At 62.3% G+C, this 19,148-nt stretch overlaps 2 protein-coding genes across 11 annotated transcripts in view; one reads left to right on the top strand and one right to left on the bottom strand.

Annotated features, from left to right (window-relative positions):
* Positions 1 to 14,192, top strand: part of RBFOX3 (RNA binding fox-1 homolog 3) — a 142,971-nt gene extending 128,779 nt beyond the window's left edge. For 7 of the 10 annotated variants that reach the window (XM_027667517.1, XM_027667524.1, XM_027667523.1 and 4 more), the window contains 11 exons: positions 7,225 to 7,476; positions 7,996 to 8,133; positions 8,536 to 8,589; positions 9,078 to 9,170; positions 10,117 to 10,177; positions 10,422 to 10,475; positions 10,757 to 10,889; positions 11,460 to 11,499; positions 12,071 to 12,132; positions 12,406 to 12,484; positions 13,345 to 14,066. In XM_027667517.1, coding sequence (XP_027523318.1) covers positions 7,225 to 7,476; positions 7,996 to 8,133; positions 8,536 to 8,589; positions 9,078 to 9,170; positions 10,117 to 10,177; positions 10,422 to 10,475; positions 10,757 to 10,889; positions 11,460 to 11,499; positions 12,071 to 12,132; positions 12,406 to 12,484; positions 13,345 to 13,389 — 1,011 coding nt within the window. In that variant the 3' untranslated portion in view covers positions 13,390 to 14,066. Of the gene's footprint in view, positions 1 to 5,275; positions 5,587 to 7,224; positions 7,477 to 7,995; positions 8,134 to 8,535; positions 8,590 to 9,077; positions 9,171 to 10,116; positions 10,178 to 10,421; positions 10,476 to 10,756; positions 10,890 to 11,459; positions 11,500 to 12,070; positions 12,133 to 12,405; positions 12,485 to 13,344; positions 14,067 to 14,091 lie in introns of those variants that run through there. The other 3 variants (XM_027667525.1, XM_027667521.1, XM_027667520.1) reach the window with 3 other exon arrangements.
* Positions 14,193 to 16,198: 2,006 nt separating this feature from the next.
* ENGASE (endo-beta-N-acetylglucosaminidase) overlaps positions 16,199 to 19,148 on the bottom strand; it is a 4,675-nt gene continuing 1,725 nt past the window's right edge. Inside the window, exons 6-14 of the mRNA XM_027667532.1 lie at positions 18,893 to 19,041; positions 18,570 to 18,735; positions 18,127 to 18,230; positions 17,783 to 17,891; positions 17,510 to 17,682; positions 17,134 to 17,288; positions 16,933 to 17,035; positions 16,727 to 16,841; positions 16,199 to 16,618 (exon numbers count right to left, since the gene is read on the bottom strand). Of these exons, the coding sequence (XP_027523333.1) occupies positions 16,214 to 16,618; positions 16,727 to 16,841; positions 16,933 to 17,035; positions 17,134 to 17,288; positions 17,510 to 17,682; positions 17,783 to 17,891; positions 18,127 to 18,230; positions 18,570 to 18,735; positions 18,893 to 19,041 (1,479 nt within the window). The 3' untranslated portion in view covers positions 16,199 to 16,213. The remainder of the gene's footprint in view (positions 16,619 to 16,726; positions 16,842 to 16,932; positions 17,036 to 17,133; positions 17,289 to 17,509; positions 17,683 to 17,782; positions 17,892 to 18,126; positions 18,231 to 18,569; positions 18,736 to 18,892; positions 19,042 to 19,148) is intronic.

Below are 19,148 nucleotides of genomic sequence, written 5' to 3'. Positions count from 1 at the left end.
TTGCATACCCGGAGGCACTGGCCTTGGAGGGGAGCAGCCCCAGACTGTGGGATCCCACATTTCTACCCCATCCCTGGTGCACCCACTCGGCATCTCTCAGCCACAGCTCCGGCCACAGCCTTCAAACAGCTCCTGTGAAAAATCAAAACTGGGGAAAGAAGAGTGGGAGCAGGCGACAGTGGCAGCTTATTTGTGATCTGCATTGTGTGGGGAGCTCTTAATTAGAGGTAATTAGACTAATTAACTTGCAAATGAGAAACTCGTCTTTTTCTCCTTTTCTTTCACAAGAAAAAATAGAGAAGAGGAACAACAAGATAAATATTGAGGCTAATTACGTTGTACCTGCTGTAGAGCCCCTCCAGCCTGTGGGATGCTCCTCCCCCATGTGCCCAGTGTGGTGTGTTGTCCCTGTCCAGGTGGTCCTGCAGTGCCTGTTCCCACTCAGGGCTGGTCCCACTGCAGGGCACAGGTGCTCATGTCCCTGCAGTCCCTGCTGGCAGAGGGGGACCATCTGCCACCCTGTGTGCACTCAGTAAGGATGCAGCGTGTGTCCAGGAGCCCGTGGGGACAGTGGCCTCCACAGCATCAGCCATTGCTGGGACCTAGTTGGCCAAGGCCTGGAGATGGCCAGTGCCACAGAGGGCATGGCACCAGTATTGTACCCAAAACCTTCCCCACCGAACCCATCCTGGCCCACCCCAGGACTGGAGCAGGGGCGTCCCCTCTGCGGCACCGCAAGGTCCCGGCTGTTTTCCAACTCTTCCCTCGCGGTGTCTCTGGTTTCCCCTCTCTCTGTGCCGAACACCCCGGGGGCTTTGTTAGCACAACCCGGTTCAAATGTCTGATTAGTCTTTAGGAGATCGAGGGGTCAATTTTCCACAGCTCCTTCCTCTCCATTTAACTAATTTAACTGCGCGATTGTTACAAATTTCATTTTATTATAGCGCTGCTGCTCAGTCCAATTGAATTACCAAAATCTCATTTTCTCAGAAGTGCTGAATATGTAATTAGAGGAAAAATTATGCTCCTGGCTGCCTATTAGAGAGGGCTGTGTGTGAGCACTGTCCAGGCAAACACATGGGTCCATGGTGCCCCAGGTGCCCACACTGGCCATGCAAGCAGCTGCACCACAGCCCCAGCGCAGCAGCAAAGGTGTGGCAGGGAGAGGGGCTGTGAGAGGACTCTGGAGTGTGAAGGGTTCTGCAGGATCAGGGCCAGGGTCCAGCTGGGCTCCTTGAGCCCTGTGAGCTCTGGAGCCAGGTGTGGAATGGCAGTGGAGCTGGCAGGAAGGCATGAGGCCAGTGGACATGGTCGTTCATCCCACTGGTTACTTTGTCTGGAGCTGCCTGGATCCAGCTGGGCTCTGGCAGCTCCACGCAAGGGTTTTAGAGCCCCCAGCCCTTGCCAGCAGGAGGACACAGCAGCTGTTCCCAGGACTGCTGGAACAGCAGACGGGTCACCCTGGTGTGCCAAGGTGTGCAGTGCCCGGGCACCGGCATCCAACACTCTGGTGCCTGTGTGGCTCAGGAGGAGCAGGTAACTCCAGTGGACGCTGCCGAGGACTCAGGTCCTCTCCAGCCCATCCCTGCACTCTGCAGCCAAGTTTGTACCTTATGTGCCACCTGTCCCAACATTTTGGTGGCCACTGGGGACCAGATACTTCTGGGAATACCGGCCAACACTGCATAGACCAGGTGTGACTTGCTCCAGCGTGCCTGAAGGAAGAGTTGTGCCGGGAATGCCACCTACACTGCCAGTGATGCCAGGAGCTGCTGCAGGTGAGCCCTGGCATCGCTGACAATGCCACGAGCTGCCACGGGTGAGCCCTGACCCCACCGGAGATTCCGGGCCCTGATCAGGAGGGAGCAGAGTGCCGCGTGTCCCAGAGCTCTGTTCCTCCCATGCTGCGCCTGCTCCTGCCACATCTCCGACGGGAGCGCAGCCGTCGGTCCCTCCCGCTGCAGCGGCACAGGTACAGGCGAGCTGGGAGCTGTCGGCCACGCAGGCGGGGGGTGGCCAGGAGCCCCCCCAAGCACCCCCGTCTCGCCTCGGTTACACAACATTATCATTTCATAATACTCTGAAATATACATGAAGTTGGCTGAATGCAGATGAAATTGCACCATTTACTTCATGAATATTTCATGCAGCTTCAGCTCCGAAGTTTCCAGCTGGCAGAGCCAGGAGCTGGGGCCGGACTGTGGTCCCCCTGCCCTGCACTGGAGGTGATGGGGACACGTGCACAGGTGTGTGCCCAGGCCAGCATCTCATCATCCCCACTCCTGCATGTCACATGGCTGCCACCACTGCATCCTTCCTCCCCAGGCTCCTGTGGACAGAGGGGCAGCAGCGTCCAGCCCTGACTCTGTTGGTGGGGGCTCGGGGGGCCAAGGGTAGGAGCAGGGAAGGGGGAATGGAAGGTGCCTGGACAGTGTGTGGCAGCTCAGAAAAATGGTGTTTCCCATGCCAGTGGACTGGTCTGCTCCTCCCCACTCGTCCTCCTCTCACACCATCACTGCTGCCCCTCGGGTCCCGCCTGGCCTCACCAGCCCTGCTGCTCTCTGCGGCACTCCCTTCCCACCGGAGCATCCCTGGCAGATGCCATTACCAGCCTCTCACCCCTCTCTGCGCCCCGGTGATGAAGACATCCAGTGCCACTGCTGCTGCCTCTGGTCCCCGCAGCTCCTCACGCCTTCACTGCTGCTTCCCCCGGGTCCTTCCTCATCGTCCCACCCAGCTTTCTGTGAGGTCTGGCCCCACTCTGGGGAGAAGCAACCCACCGCCACCTCCCACTGTCCCCACGGTGGGCAGAGCTCGTCCCTCCTGGGGCCAGGGCTGTCCCCATGGTGAGCACCCTGACCCTGCTCCACCGCAGCTGGGAGCTCCACGGCCGGTGCCTGTGCAGGGCCAGGTGCTGCTTTGTATGGATGGTGCAGCATTTGGGGTAATGAAATATTCACAGGTCAGTGGTTCCGTGAGAAATGATGGGGATCAGTCAATTCCTTTTCAGGGAGTAATTTTCTTCCCCTTCACGGCCTCTGTTTCATGTTGACAGTCATTAGCATGAACGAGCTGCCGGGTCGAAGAGGGGACGTTGTGGCTGTCACGCAGATGAGCCGTGCTGGGCACAGTGATGGCAGGGGGGGCCCAGGGTGCATGGGGGGCACGTGGGACCATGCCAGGACCTTCCTGCCTCCATTGGGGCATTTGCTGAGCCCATCTCTGCAGCCCAGCGTGCTACATTGCCCTGCTCTGGAGCAGTGGGCACAAGGGCAGATGGTCCCATTGGCATCCCTGGCTGCTGCCTGCTCGGTCTCCTGCTGGTAGGCACAGGTCCACAGGGGACCTTGGGAATTGCTCAACACCCTTCCCTGAGCACAGCAGTGACCTCAGGCTGCCTCATAATGTGGCAAGGGGATGCCCTGTCCTCCATGAGCGGGCAGAAGCCACTCCAGGTCACAGCTACGTGCTTTCTGCCTGCACTCTCTGCCCATGCTGCTTGCCCTGCCTGTGCTGCCTGTGGGATGTGCCCACTGAGGCTCTGCAGCTTGCAGGAACGCCTGGGGGTGCTCTGCAGATGCTGTGGTGGGGGGAGGACCTCGGCCCCATTTCCCACCCCCACAGGAGGTGTCTGGTTCCCAGCAGGAGGAGTTGGGACAGCTGCAGCAGTGGGGACCACTGTCAGGGTGGGGAGGTGTGTGGTGACAGGACTGTGTCCGTTCTCCAGCTGCTCCGGGGCTCCACATGCTGGCTTCAAGCCCAGCTGTACATGAGAGGGTGGTGCTGTGACCAAGCAGGTTCAACCATGACCTGGCAGTGCCGAGCCGTGACCAGGCAGTACCATGCCATGACCAAGCAGTGTCCTGCCATGACCAATCAGTGCCATACCATGACTGGGTGGTGTCATGCTGTGACTGGGCAATGCTGTGCTGCCTCTGCACCATCAACACTGCGTAGTGTGGGAAGGGCCCAGCTGCAGGCAGAGTGGGCTGGTGGGAGTTGGCATGGGCTGGAGATGGGAGTGGGGCCAGGCCAAAGCAGCAGGGTGGCCATGAGGCTTTAGAGGAAATTAGGCACGGCTGTGGTGGCTGCGGCTGTGGTGGCAGCAGGGTGCAGGTGCTGGTGTGCGGCCGATAACCCCAGGCACTCACTCGTGGCACCATCACTGTGCTGGCAGGATGCCTGCTGTGGGCAGGGTTTGGTGGCCCATCGCAGGGTGCTCGTGGCCAGCGGGTGCCCCATTGTTAGCACAGGGCTCTGCACTCGGCTGATTGCTCTGACCCATCCTCTGGGTCTGGGGGCTCTCGGTGCATTATTTTCTTAAAAAGGAGCAAATGTGGGAAACGGCGTTGTCAGCCCCAAGCTGACAGGCACAATCACCAAAGTGCGGCGTCGGCAGGAACCGGCCCCACACACTAAATGACTTGAAAGGAAATGGCCTGGATTGTGCTGAGGAGGCAGAGTACAGGGGGAGAAAGCAAGTGGAGCAAACAAAAAAACTTCATTAATTAAAGAAACTCGTTAATGAGGGACATTTAATCAGCTAAAGATGATATCTACCCACTGCCTGCTGCAGCAGCCGTTGCGCAGGGCTGGTGGTGCGAGACTGAGCCATGGGCAGGGCAGGGGACACCATGGAGAGGATGCCAGGCAGCAGCCACCGGGCAGGGGACACCATACAGGGGACACTGCACAGGGGAACTTGGGCTCCCCATCCCAGCCTCTCCCCTGCTGTCCCTGGGGCTGTGGTGTTTCAGCACAGGGCTGTGCCACAGTCCTGGCAGTACCTGCACAAGCAGGTGGGCAGCGGAGGTGGTGGAGTACTACTTGTGTCTCCTGTGCCATGTTAAATGCCACCGGCTTTGCTCCAGGCTTGGGCACTACACTGATCTGTCTCGTTTTAAATGAGGCCAAGGACTATTAATGATCAGCATTTCTTTTATTGCAAGTGCCGAAAGCACCGTGTGGGAGCATTCCCACACCCCAGGAGGAACAGGTACAGTGGGAGCAAGGGATGTGTGTCAGAGCACCTGTCCCTACCACCCACAGGCCAGCACTGTGCCACGGGCTCCCCACATGGCCAGGCACACCAGGCTGGGAGCACCCGGGCTGCCTCTTCTGGGCTGCAGAACTGGGTCCCCCAGGACCCCTGGGTGCTCAGTGCAGGGAGGAACCTCGAGAAGGGGCCACAGTAACCACCTGGGAGGAGCAGGGGGGCCCTCACTGCCCAGGGCTGCCTGGGGATGGGGCTGTTCCAGTACTGCGGGCAGTGTGGGGTGCAGAGCTGAGCAGCAGCTTTTTCCCTGTGATATCAGCAAGCATCACACAACCAAACCCACCGGCATCCCCCTCCCCATGGAGCCCTCACCCCCAACCCCCACCAGCCACTGAGCAGCCCTGTCCCCAGTGGGGGTGGCTGGGTGCTGGGGGCAGTGGGAGGCACTGGGAGCCCTGGGAGCCCTGGATTTGCGTCTCTGCAGCACCTGCAGCCCCGACACTGTGAGCAGCAACCGGGGGAACCTAATGGTCCCTGAATGAAATAATACCCGGGTTGACAGGCTCTGCGACAGCCCTAATTAATAACTGGTACGAACATGGCTGTCAGGACAGGCTGACGAGGGGCCAGCAGGGCCCAAGATCTGGGCAGGTCGGGACAGTCCCTGTCCTGGCACCCATCTGCATCCCCCTGCCCCCGGTCCCCACATGGTGGTGGCTGATCCTGGCTGTGGTGACAGCTAGGATGAGTGTCCCAGGCAGGAGGGATGTGGGCTGCTCCTTTCTCTGTGCATGCAGGCAAGGCAAAGGTGGGCACTGGGAACTAGGGATGCAGCAGGGAGGGTCACACTGGAGGTGTGACCGCTGCGACTGTCGGTGTCTGCCTGCTCCCTGGAGCAGGGTTAGATGCCAGGTGGCGTTAGCACCTGCGGTGTGGGCAGGAGCGGTGTGGGCAGGAGCGGTGTGGGCAGGAGCAGTTCCTGGCTGCCCGTCTTGGGGCAGCACCGGCGATGGGCTCGGCTCCTGCAGCGTGGCAGCCCCGGCCCGCGCTGGCAGGTGCCTCAGGCTGGCGCGTCCCGAGCAGCTGAGTCAGCACGGCCGGCGCTGCCGATGACTTGCAGATCTGCAGCGGGGCTATTCCCGCTGGGTTTCCATGTGTCCCCGGCGCGGCTCTGCCGCCGCCCTCGCAGGCGCGACGGCCCTGTGGGCTGGGGATGGCGGCTGCCAGCGCGTCCCCTCTGCAGCCCTCTGCCATCCCCCAGCAACATAAATTCGCGGCACACACAATTAAGGAGCTTGTCTCCGCAGGCTGAGCCACAGATGGATTTCACGGGCGAGAGGCTGCCACGGCACGTTGTAAAGCATCTGGGGGGCTGCGGGCGCTGCCCTGCGTGGCCTCGGGGCTGCTGTGGGGGCTGTGGCCACACGCCGTGGTGGGCGGCTGTGCGCGGCACACACGTGTGTGAGGGGGGAGAGCCCACGGGGGCACGCTGGGCTGTGAAGATGGACAGTGGGTGAATGGGTGGGTGTGCAGGAGAGGTGCAGGCTGTGGGCTGCACAGCCGTGTGGGTGACACCTCCAGCCCCCCACAAACCCCCAACAGCCTTCGGCCTTTGGCGTGGGTACAGCTTACCCGGTTTGACTGGGGCAGCCAGGCCCGCTGCGTTAGAGCAAAAGGCCTAATCAAATATTTAGCAGTTAATTGATCCCTGTATGGTGTTTACCAAGGGACCATCAGCATTCCTCCTCTCTGCCTCGCCTCCCTGCCTGCCCAGCCCTGTTCCCCTTGACTGCCACCACTGGCACTGGGACACTGGCAGGTGCCAGTGCTGTGCAGCCCCCCCACAGCAATGCTGCCAGTCAGGCTCTGCTTTGCCTCACCTTGGGCTTCAAAATGGGGTCTACCTGGGTCTCTGTCCCCAAGGGCAGAGATGTGCCAACTTCAGGAGTTAAACTCCATGGAGGAGTGTCCATCCTCCTACCCAAGCCCCAGTGCACTAGGTACACAGGGCCTCAGAGGGGGAGAGGATCGGGGCTCAGCCGATAGAAACGTGAGCCCAGAGCCACTGCAGCACGGAGATGGACCAGTGTTTAGGGGGGCTGTGGAGTAGTGGGGTGGGGGGGCCTGGGTCTGGCTGCGGGGACCAGGACTCCATCTGTGGGCAGGTGGCAGCCCAGGCACCCCAGGTACACCAGCGGCTAAGGGGGACGGTGCCACTCTCTTGGCAGGGTAACCAGGACACCACGGCTCCGCCGGACGCGATGGCTCAGCCCTACCCCCCGGCCCAGTACCCCCCGCCCCCCCAGAACGGAATCCCCGCAGAGTACGCACCACCGCACCCCCACCCCACGCAGGACTACTCGGGGCAGAGCACAGTACCGGAGCACGCCATGACCCTCTACACACCAGCACAGAGCCACGCCGAGCAGCCGGGCACCGACGCCAGCACACAGTCCATAGCAGGGACACAGACGGTACCGGTAAGGCAGCGGGTCAGGGGGCACGGGGGGGCCGAGGGCATTGCCAGAGCATCTGGGAGGGTGCTGGGGCAGTGGTGCTGCCTGGCTGCAGTCCCACGGGGCACCGGGCTGGGTGCTCCCACCATCGCCTCTCCGAGCAGCCCCTCCCCGTCATTTCTAATCACTTGTAATCCACCTGCTTGGCTCTGGTCCACCAGATCATGGCAATTACAGGGCTGGAACTCAGCACTGGGAAAGCGCTGAGCTCAGCATTTCCCGGTGCTTCCACATGGCCCGGCAGGCAGCATCTGCACCCCGGCCTCAAGCACCCCCCCAGCCCTGCCATCATCCCCCCAACTCAGCAGGATGCAGGGACACTCATGGGGTGCTGCCTGAGGCTTGGGGACCGCTGGTTTCAGGGTGTCCCTGGGGGCAGGCAGGGCCAAGCACAGGGCAGGGGGACATTCCCCAAGACTGGAGCCCCAGCAGGGACATGAGTCGGGCACGGCCAGGGGATGATGGTGGTGGTGCCTCCCACAGCAGACAGACGAGGCGGCACAGACAGACAGCCAGCAGCTACATTCCTCAGACAACACAGACAAGCAGCAGCCTAAGAGGTTACACGTCTCCAACATCCCCTTCCGATTCCGGGACCCTGACCTGCGGCAAATGTTTGGGGTGAGTCCAGCCCCATCCAGCACCATGTCACCTGCTCCCTGCTCAATGCTACCCTGTGTCACCATTGGGACACTGACACTGTCCCCTTCCAAGGGCCCATCTTGTGCATGGAGCGGGGAGTGACACAGAACCCTTGTCTCCCCTCACTATCCCCTTCCTAGCCCTCATTAGGACTCAGAGTAGTGCTGGCTAATGAGATTTTGGGTGACACTCCCAAAGTCCTGGCAGAGTGGGAGCCATGGGATGGATGAGGGTTTTCCCCTGCATGGCCTTGAGACTCCCTGGCCCTGGCCCCCAAGGCAGCCCCTGGCCCATCCCTGGCACAGAGCCCCATGCCAGCAGCCCCGGGTGTGGGGCCAGGAGCTCTACAGGCACTCACCCTTCTGCTCTCTCCACTTGCAGCAATTCGGGAAGATACTGGATGTGGAGATCATTTTCAATGAACGGGGCTCCAAGGTGGGTGCTGCCCACAGCTGGCACTGTATGGCAAGTCCTGGGGAGGGGGTCAGCGGAGCTGGGTTGCCTGACAGCACTGTAACCTACTCTCCTCTCCTGCCCCATGGGATCTTGGCATGGGATGCCCCATCTCGGGGTAGCTCCTGCACCAACTGGGGTGGCCCTGGCACTGGAGGGAAGGAAGGGCTTGCTCTGCCCCCCCACAGGCAGCTCATGTCCCTCTGTGTCTGGATGTCTCTGTTGTATCTTCCCCGTTTTCTGTGCCCCTCTCCCAGACTCTTCTCCCAGCTTGTGGGCGATGCTGGGGCCTCAGCCGGGACCCCCAGGCCCTGCGGGGACCCCAGCCCGGGCTCTCCATCTCTGCACTGTGGCAGCCTCACCTCTGTGCCAGCTCTCCTGATTCACCCCCTCTCTCTCTCTGTCCCCGCACCCTCTCTCTGTCTCTCTCTCTCTGTCTCCTTCTTTCTCCTTTTCTCCTCTGCTCACAGGGTTTTGGGTTTGTAACTTTTGAAACTAGCACAGATGCCGACCGGGCACGAGAGAAGCTGAATGGCACCATCGTAGAGGGCCGGAAGATTGAGGTGCTCAGATAAGTGTGCTAGTGCCGTGCCATGCCTGCGTGTGCGTGTCCCCTGCCCGGGCTGCGGGATGCTTGAGGGCAGCTCTGGGTCCTGGGTGCCCCCGGGGAGCTGTGCCCGGCCTTTGCATGTGTCCCTGAATGTGGCACAGGAGCATGTGTGCCGGCTGCCAGGAAGTTCATCGCTTGGCACAAGGAGCATCCGGCCCAAAGGAACCTCCCATGTGCAGGAAGAGCCGGGATTTCAGCTGGGGCTTTGTTCTGCCATCTGGTACAGATGGGTCTGGCAGAGACCCCCACCCGCAGCCCTGTGCCTGCTGTGTAGCTGCCCCACGCTCTGCAGGGAGCTTTAGGGCTCTGCCCCATGTGCCGTTCCCACCTGTCCTGTGCCGGGAGGGGGGATCCACTCAGGGCTCTGCACCCGCAGTGCCGGAGGTTACCTGTCCCTGGAGGCTTTGATTTCTCCAGGCCTGGCACAGGCATCAGGCTCTGCCCATTCATCAGCAGCTCCTCACTGATGGCCGGCAAGCAGTGGGAAGCAGGGTGGCACATGGCAGAGGGAATGGGACAAAACGTCCCAGCAGTGCTGAGGGCAGGGAAGGAGCCTCGCAGGGCACAGCAGCGCCCCATGGATGGGGAAAACATGGTCCAACAAAGCCAGGCCTGAGCATGGCACCGCAGCACTCAGGGCATCAGCCACCAGCCTGACCCACACTCGTTGCTGAAGCCAGGAGGCCTGGCCTGGCTGGGGGTACGAGCAGGTCTGCGTGTGGTGGGGCGGCTGCGGGCAGAGACTTGCCTGGTGACGGCTCCGCTGCAGCCGGCGTCCTTCGCTCCGGCACCTGCAGCAGCAGCGAGATGCACCGAGCACAGCCGAGCGGGCCCTCTGGACCACGGCCTCACCAGCCCCACGGCCCGCAGGCACTGAGCCCCTGTCCCTCTCTCTGCAGGTGAACAATGCCACAGCCCGCGTCATGACCAACAAGAAGGTGGCCAACCCTTACACCAACGGTAAGGGCCAGTGTCCAGAGAGCAGGGACTGCAGTGGGCAGGGGCATCCCCTGGGCACGCTCACTGCCTGGCTGCCGTGGAGCTCTGACTGTGAACATCCTCCGCTGTGGAGAGCAGCCACCCCTGCCCAGTGCGGGCATACAACCCCTCCATGCCCTCCTCCTGCCCAGGGATGGGGCTGTGGCCCCTCAGGAGTGTGCCACGGGAGCAGTGCCCTGTCCTCACTGGCTCTCTCTGCCCACAGGCTGGAAGCTGAACCCAGTGGTGGGAGCAGTCTATGGCCCCGAATTCTACGCAGGTAATAACCGGGTTGCAGCCGTCCCTGCCACAGGTGCCCCCCAGACGTCAGCTCTGCATTCTGTCTGACCTTGCCACTGCTCAGCACAACAAGCAGCCCCCAGTCCCTCTCCCTGTCCTGGACCCCTGCCTGGACTGCTCCCCCCATCCCATCCCCTTGCCCAGCATCCCCACGGGACCATGTCCCTGACAGGCCGGGGGTACAGAGGTGGGCTCTGTCACCCCCGCTGCGGCTGTGCAGACCTGCTGTGGAAAGCCCATGTGTGTCCCCTCCTCCCACAGTAACGGGATTCCCATACCCCACCACGGGGACAGCCGTGGCCTACCGAGGGGCACACCTACGGGGACGGGGACGCGCCGTCTACAACACCTTCCGAGCTGCGCCGCCGCCGCCACCCATCCCAACCTACGGCACGTGAGTATCCACGGCCACGGCGGGGCCCTGCTGGGGCGGGGGGCTTGTGCTGGCACTGCTCCGGGTCTGCAGCAGCGTCACCAGGCTCTGACACATCAGGAACGGGCTGCAGCTCCCACAGCACTTGCTTGGCCATGGACTCTCTGCAACCCCCAGGCTGCTGCCCTCAGGGTGACCCACGCACTCACCAGCCTCCTGTGCCCCAAGGCACGGGATGTTATTCCAGCCAGGATGGTTGGTTTAATGGAGACTCTCTCCTGGCACATGTGGCTGTGCTGGCATTGGGCACGGACATGGCCATGGCCATCTGCAGCTGCTCAGCTGCTCCCAGCAGCTATCATGCTCCAGACTCCTCCATCCCTGTAGCACCCCTGGCCCTGGGCCGTGCCGTCCACCTGTCCCTAGGTCCCTGCCCAGGGTGCCAGCCTGGACATGCCCTCGAGGGCCTGCACAACCACTCCTCACCCCTCAGCTGCGCTGTTGAGGCAGCTCCCCTCGTTCACCACCCTCATTCTGCCCCCCTCATCTGGGGACACTGGCCCGGCTCTGACGCCTCCACCTCATTTCCAGGGTCGTCTACCAGGACGGGTTCTACGGAGCTGAGATCTATGTAAGTGACACTGTGCCCAGGGCTGGGCCATGATGGGGACCCCATGCCAGGGCAGGGAGCAGGCAGCACTGGGCATCTCCATGGTGGGCTCTGCCCCTGCCACCCCCTTTTCCTGGGAGGCAGAGTATGAACAGAGTGTGTCTCCTCTGGAGCGATCTGGGTGGCATTGCCTGGGGTCCTGTGCCCTGTCTTGTGCCCACCAGCCCCCTTGCGGGGCCAGCACCACGTGGGATTTACGGTCTCAGTGCCTTACACCCACGTTTAACCTCTGTGTCTGAGGAGCCAGCAGCAATATTTCAGGCGGGCGCTGAAGGATTTATCTAACGTGGCACCTCATTAAAGCGAGTGGGGAGGTGACATTCTCTCCTCTGGAAATTTAATTTTTTAAGGTTAATGTTTGTGAAAGCCCTTGGGGAATGGTAATGAGGCTGCTGCGTGCCCAGTGGCACCAGCACTGACTCCCCACAGGCCTCACCACTGTAATGTGCAGTGCCGTGGGGCACCCAGTTGCCCTCACCCTGGTTCCCCCCACCGTGGGTGCTGCCCCCTGACCAGTCTCTCCTCCCTGCAGGGGGGCTATGCTGCCTACAGGTACGCCCAGCCTGCGGCAGCAGCGGCAGCGTACAGTGACAGGTAAGCACCGCGGGGGGGGAGCCCCGTGTCACCCCCTGCACTCTGACCCCCCCAGCTCTTGTGCACCGCAGGATGGGCAGGGTCAGGCATGGGGAGGGTGTCCTGCAAACTGGGACCCCTGCGCTTCCCTCGGAGCTGGGACTGGAAAGGGCTGGCACCACTGGAGGGAGATTCTGGGGGGCTCCCAGGCACAGCTGGGCAGGAGGGCTCCAAGGGGAGACAGGACCCCCACTCTTGTCACTAACAACCACCACTGTGTTTGCTCCTTCCTAGTTACGGCAGAGTGTACGCAGCAGCAGACCCCTACCACCACACCATCGGCCCTGCCGCCACGTACAGCATCGGCACCATGGTAAGAGCAGCCCCTCGGCCTTCCTCTGCTTCCGGGGGGCTGCAGCCAGCCCGGGGAGGGGGCCAGCACGGCAGCCGGCCAGCCTGCAGGGCATGGGGCACCCCCACACACGGGGACTGTGGGAGGGGAGCGGGGACAGCGCAGCCCCTGCCTGGCTCTGTCTGCAGGAGAGAAGACCCCCTACCCTGCACCTCTGCTCCGTGTACCCCTCACACCCTGCGTAGTCCTGCCCATGCACTCTGCTTCCCGGGGGCTTGGCTACACCCCATGCCAGCTGCCTGCTCAATGTCCCAGGGCCCTGCCTGGAGTCTGGGATCCCCTCTCTCATCCCAGTGCAGGGCATTGTCCCCAGGTCCCCACGTAGAGCCACACACAGGGAGCACTGCAGCCCCCCATGCGCCGCGGTTCTTGGCTATCTCTGACAGCATCAAAGATGAAAAATCTCACTCATGGGTGGGACCTCAAAGCCAACCCACCTTTCTCTGGCATTTTTTACTCCCTTGGCACCCCCAGCCCCAGGCAGCCACTAGTGAGGGGCCATGGGCACTCCATCCTGGGGGTTTCCAACCCCGTGCCACAGCAGGGATGGGGACAGGCTCCTCGGTGGGCACATCATGGCGGTGCCATGGCTGGGGCACATGGCACCCTCTGGCCCCAGGGCAGTACCCATGGCCACCACAGAGCCTGGGCAGCACTGGGCACCCTGGCCTTGCCCAATCCTCATGTCCCAAGAACAGCAGGAATTTGTTATCAGTTGAAAGAGGAAAAAAAAAAGAGAAGAAAAAAGGAAAAAAGGGAAGATCTGGGCTTTGCCTCTCTCCAAATACTGATTGGCTTTTTTTTCATCTTTGATGTTGCAGGCTAGTCTATACCGAGGAGGGTACAGCCGCTTCACTCCCTACTAGCAAGACAGACCCAGCCCCCCCACCACTGCCCCTGATGCTCACTAGCACCAAACCAAACCAGGCAGACAGAGCCGAGGCCGAGCCTGCGGAGGACCCGCGGGCACTGCCTGGGTGGCCGGGGCTGGCGCCGGGCTCTGCGGGGCCGCGGCACCCACACCTGTAGGGTTACCTCAGCCGCTCCGTCCCGCCGCACCTCTCCTGCTCCGTCCGCCCGCCCCGGGGACCGCGGGGAACGGGCCCAGCCCTCGGCCCCAGTGGCACCCCGTTTCCAGAGCTGGGGTGCAGGGTCCCCCCACAGGCACTGCCCTGGCTGGGGTGCAGAGGGCTCGTTCCCCTGTGAGGCAGGAGGGGATGCTCAGCCCGCCGGGGTGCTCAGCCCACAGGGATGCTTGACCCGAGGTGCTGGGGCATGGGGCGATGGCAGCTCCCAAGCAGCCCCTCTGCCCCCATAGGAGAGAGAGGAGCTGGCGGGGGCTGCTGCCAGCTCTGGAGACAGATGGGGTTGGGGAAGGTGCAGGACCCCAAGGCACCCCCGGGCAATAGCACTTCTCTGGGCTGACCGCGCTGCTCTGCAGAGCTGAGTGCATGAGGCTGGGCTGGCTGTATGGGCTCGGGGGCCAGGTTGGTGCCTGTGTCCCCCCTGGCCAGTGGCTCGGCCAGGCTGCTCCAGCGAAAGACCTGCCTCTCTTGTTTCTGTTGTAGTGAACCCACGGCTGTTTCCTTCTGGGACCAGGAAGGGCAAAAAAATACACACACACACACACAAAAAAAAAAAAAAAAAAACCGAACAAAAAAATTAAAAGCAAAGCAACAAAAAAAGAAAAACAAAGCCAAGCGGAAGCAGCCAAGTGAGTCCCAAACTGTCCACAAGCACCGAGCGAGCAAGTCCCGGAGGAGCCGTGGCGAGCACCGGCGGCCGGACGCGCCGGAGGGACCCGCTGCGCCCCGGCCCACAGCCCGGCAGGGAGGGAGCCGGCATGGGGGTCCGTGGGGGTCCACGGGGCCCTCACCTGCCCAGGCGCAGGGCCTGGGCACCACGTCTTCCTTTTCCCGGTGTGGCAGCGCTGGGGGTGCCGGCAGAGCGTTGCACCCCTGCCTGGCTCGGGGGACCGGGTGACAGGGTGGGGACCCAGCTTCGTGCTGCCCGAGACCCGGCGCTGCCGGCCATCAGCGTGTCAAGTGTGCGAGGCCTCGGCTCCAGTGTGGAACTGGGGCGGCGGCGTGGCCGCGGTGCTGAGGCGTTGCAGGGGACAAGCCTCTGCCTTTTAAAGGGAATTTTTGTTAAGAGGAGCTTGCAACTCGCTTGCGACCCCTTCCCCTCCCTCCATCCCTGACACCCTGCGCTCCCACCCTGCCCGGAGCAGCCCTGACCGAAGCCGGGCCAGGGACTGCCCCGCTCCTGCTCCTGCTCCCGCCTGCTCTGCAGCGTGGGTCATGCTCACAGCCACCCTGCCCAAGGCAGCGGGACCCCCCAGCCCTGGGCGCGGGGTCTCAGCCGCTGCATCACCCGTGGGGACCTGCCCGAGCCCCGGGGTTGGGCTGCAGCCGCTGGCACACTGGCTCCAGTGGCTGATGGCATGGGGTGCTGTGGAGCCCACCCTGGGGTGCAGCCCTGTCCCATGGGCGGCCTCGCACTCAGCCCCTTGCCCCCCACCCACGTGGCTCTGCCACTCCTCAAACCTCACTTTATAGTCTGCAGACGCCCCTGACGCCCCAGCGATGAGCTCCCCCTTTTCTATTCCTGGTGTACATAGCCCCGGCCCCCGCCCACCCCCGTGTACAAAGCTCCGTCCATCGCTGTACTGGCTTCTCCCTTACAGCACCCCTGCGCCGCCCCGGCGTGCGGGCTGGCGCCGGCCCATCCTGTATGCTTAAAGGTGTGACCATTCTAATAAACAGTATTATTATTATTATTATTATTATTATTATTATTACAAGGATTATTATTATTATTATTATTATTATTGAAATTATTAATAAAGATTTCTTTCTTCAACCAGGGCAACTCAGGTTTTGACTGGGGTGCTGGTGCAGGGGCGTGGGGCTGCGGCTGCCACAGTAGGTCCAGTCGTGTTGAGCAGGGGGCTGCAGCCTGTGGGTGAGGGGGGGACCCACGGAGCCCTTGGCCTCACCATGACGAGGGAGCAGGGTGCGGCACAGGGAACCCTTCCTTGGCTGGGCTTAGCCCTTCATTCTTCAAACCATCAAGAAATTCGTTCCCCAGCGTGTTCCCGCCTCACCGCTGGCATTGATGTCCCTGATCGGAGCCCGCATTGTTTGGGGACAGGGCCAGCACACAGAGGGTGTGTGGCTGAGTACCCCACTGCGAGTGCGCTCGCCTGCTTCTGCCTGCTAATTGCTTGCTCACCAGACTGTGAGAAAATAATTGCTGCTATAAATTTTCTCTCCTCCTCAGAAGATGCTCAGGGGAGGCAGCACAGGCTGATGGCACTGGGCTGGGTCCACAGTGATGGGCACAGTGGCCACCCATGCTGGCATCTCCCCACTGGACTGGGCCCTGAGGGGAGAGGGTATGGGGCTTGGGGTTCTTGGGACAAGTAGCCCCATCCTGTGGACACACAGCTTGCAGGCAGTGAGGGCTGCAGGAGCTGGGGGGCAGGTCACAGGTCCTTGCCAGCCCATCACAGGGCCCTGGTCAGCGCCCAGCGGGCCCCCATGGTGAGGGCTGAGCACAACCACAGATCGGGAGAAGAGGGACCCACCTATCCAGGGTGATGAAATGCAGCCTCCACCATTGGTGTCCCCCACCCGTAGCCCACCCACCGCATGGAGGAAACACAAAACGGGCTGCACAACGGTTGCTTTAATGCCCATCTGAGCTGGTGCCACTGCCTGGTGAGGAATAGACCAGCACGAGGCGGCCCCAGCGGTCGGGGTCCACGGGCAGCTCGTCCCGCAGCACCGGTTCCACCAGCAGCTCCAGCCGGCAGGACTGCCCAGGCGTCGGCCGCGGCACCGGCAGCCCCACGGCACGGAACAGGCAGCCCTGTGCCAGCCCCAGCAGCTGTGGTGCCGTCTGGCCCCGGCGGCACCGGGCACCCTGGCTCAGGACACGGAAGCATCCGGCACGGCCAGGCGGGAAGGACCAGCGCAGGGTGAGGCTGAGCGAGAGCTCCTCGGGCTCAGGGCCCTCCTGCCACCAAAGCTGCGAGGCTGTCACACTCTGCACCTGTGGCGGGGAAGCCGCCACGCTGGCCGTGTCCAGCACCTGTGAGGGAACCACAGGGCTGTCAGGGAGCAGCAGGCACCCTCCCACCTTCCCAGAACAAGGGTGGCATCAGGCAGGTGGCTCCAGCTGACAGCGGCAGGCACTCACCCGGACCTCCCCGAGGAGGCAGGTGAAGGATGTCTCCTGTGGGCTGGGCTGCTGGCGGGACACAATCACAGAGAGGTCTCGCAGGCTGCAGTCCTGCAGCTCCAGCTCATAGCACCTAAGAGGGAAGGGGCAGAGTGGGAATTGTACCAGGGAGTCACGGTGTCTCATGCCTGCCTGTGGAGACAGGATGCAGGCAGGGCACTCACCGGCTGGTCCAGCCATGGGAGCCACGGTGGCAGGCAGCAAGCAGCTTGGCAAGTCCAGGCGGTGGAGCCGGGAGGAACCGGGGGTGATACCGACCATTGGGCTCTGCAAGAGGGAGCCAGGTCAGGGGGCAGGGGACTGAGCTGGTCCCGTGCACACAGTGGGTGCTCACTGCAGAGAGCATGGCGAGACAGGGTCCTCACCAGGCAGGGAAGTGGGGTTGCCCTCAAGGCAGGTCCCTGAGTCCCAGGTGGTGACCTCCAGTGCCACCACAAAGTCATCGGACTGTGGCCCCTCCAGCTTGTAGAGCAGGGTCAAGAAGAGCTTGGGGGGTGCCGGCATCTGCAAAGAGAAGAGGCTAATGACCCCAAATCCACCCAGAGAGAGAGAGAGAGACAGAGACAGAGACAGAGAAACAAAGATACATTGGGTTAGGTGTGCTGGGCAGTGTGGGCAGAGCCCCAGCTCACTTGCCACAAGGCCCTGGGGCCACACAGCTTGGGCCATGCTGGCTGTGCTGTGCCAACATGGTGCCAGCCTGGTGCTGAGGAGGGGGTAAAGGGCTTTGCCCCAACTCACCGGATGGCCACGCGCTCCTCGCCGGGGGGAATGGTCCCCTGCAGCCTCAGGGAGCTGCCCCCACACCAGGCGTCCTGCAGGCAGCAGCTGGTGCTCAGCCTGCCCTGGTGTTCTGGGTACAGGGGCTGGATCTCCTGCATGCTCAGGTCATACCAGGGCCCAGACTCTTCATCCTGCAGCACAGGGAGAGCTGGGTTGAGGGAGCCAAGAGCAGGGACCCCCTGCCCATCCCAACCCAGTCCAGCCAGACCAGAACTGTCACTCTGCACCCACCTTCCCATCCAGGAACCTGCTGGTGCCCATGCCCAGGCTGAAGGAGGTGGCGAGGGGCAGTGTGCAGATGCTGTGTGTGGGCAAGTAGTCAGCCAGCAAGCCCCAGAACCTGGAGGCAAAGGTGGGTGTCAGGGCAGAGCCCCCGGCTATAGCTGCTCCCCTGTATGGTCTAGAGCATCGTGTCAGCTGTGGCAGAGTGGGACCAGCTGGCTCCTGGCCAGCAGCCCGGGTGCCAGCCACAGTACCCTGGCAGCCACGGTGTCCCAGCAGCCCTGTTCCTGCCACCCCACAGTCCTCCTGGCCCAGCCCCATTCCTCCACAACCTCCTGCTGAGCTGCTCTCACCTATTCTCATTCTGCAGGAAGTTTTCCTCCCCCAGGTGCTCATAGACCCAGCCGGGAGCGAAGATGGCTGCGGAGAGGCTGTGCTGGCGGATCAGGCGCAGGGACTGCAGAGATGAGTGGTGAGCAGCACAGACCAGACCACGTAGTCACTTTGTCACCTGTCTTGTCCCTGCTCCTGCTCCCTCCCAGGTCCCACTGGCCCCGTGGTGGGGCAGAACACTGTGGGAATGTGCTGTGGCATCTCCCTCTCCAGGGATGGCAGCTTGGAGAACCCCCAGCTCCCTCTCCATGCATGTCCAGGAGCTCTGGGATCCCCCACTCCTCACCAGTTCATCCCCAGGTAAGCAGCCCAACAGGGCATGGCACAGCCATTGGCGGGAGCTCAGAGCCCTGCACCAGGGGAGGTCCAAGGCCCCATTCTGGCCCAGCCCTGTCACACCCACCTTGTCAGTGTCGAAGCCACCACCGATTACGTCCCCACGGGCAAAGACATCGACACCAACATAAACGTCGGCGTGGCGTGGCCCAGCCAGCCTGAGTGTGTGCTCCAGCTGCTTCTCCTTCCAGTTGTAGTTGGTGAACAGCCCATCACAGGCATCGAAGAACACCCTAGGGATGAGGGTCAGGGTGGCAGGGTAGTTGCTGTGGCTGTCCTCACAGACACCCCCCCACACTGAGGGCTGCACAGGTCATGCCCTGACTACTCCTGCACAGGGTTTGGGGTGGGCTCATGCCCCCCACCCAGGGCCAATTTTGCCAACCTCACCTATTGTTCTCATTCAGCTCATTCTGCCACCTCAGCGTGCCATCCTGCAGGACGCTGTCGTACCAGATCACCAGCCCCCCTGGCACAGCACTGTGCACCCGTGTCGTCAGGTCCCGCAGGAAGGGGGGCAGGTTCCCCACTGCTGCTGCCTGGTAGGAGAGAGCAGGGAGAGGTGGGTGAAGGGTGTGGGATGGGGGGTTCCCTATGGGTGAAGTACAAAGGCAGAGAGGTGAGCAGGGGGAAGGCAGGGAGGTGA

The sequence above is a fragment of the Corapipo altera genome, unplaced genomic scaffold, assembly GCF_003945725.1.
Source record: "Corapipo altera isolate COAL_440 unplaced genomic scaffold, ASM394572v1 305, whole genome shotgun sequence".
Lineage (NCBI taxonomy): Eukaryota > Metazoa > Chordata > Aves > Passeriformes > Pipridae > Corapipo > Corapipo altera.
This window is presented reverse-complemented; position numbering and strand designations above follow the sequence as displayed.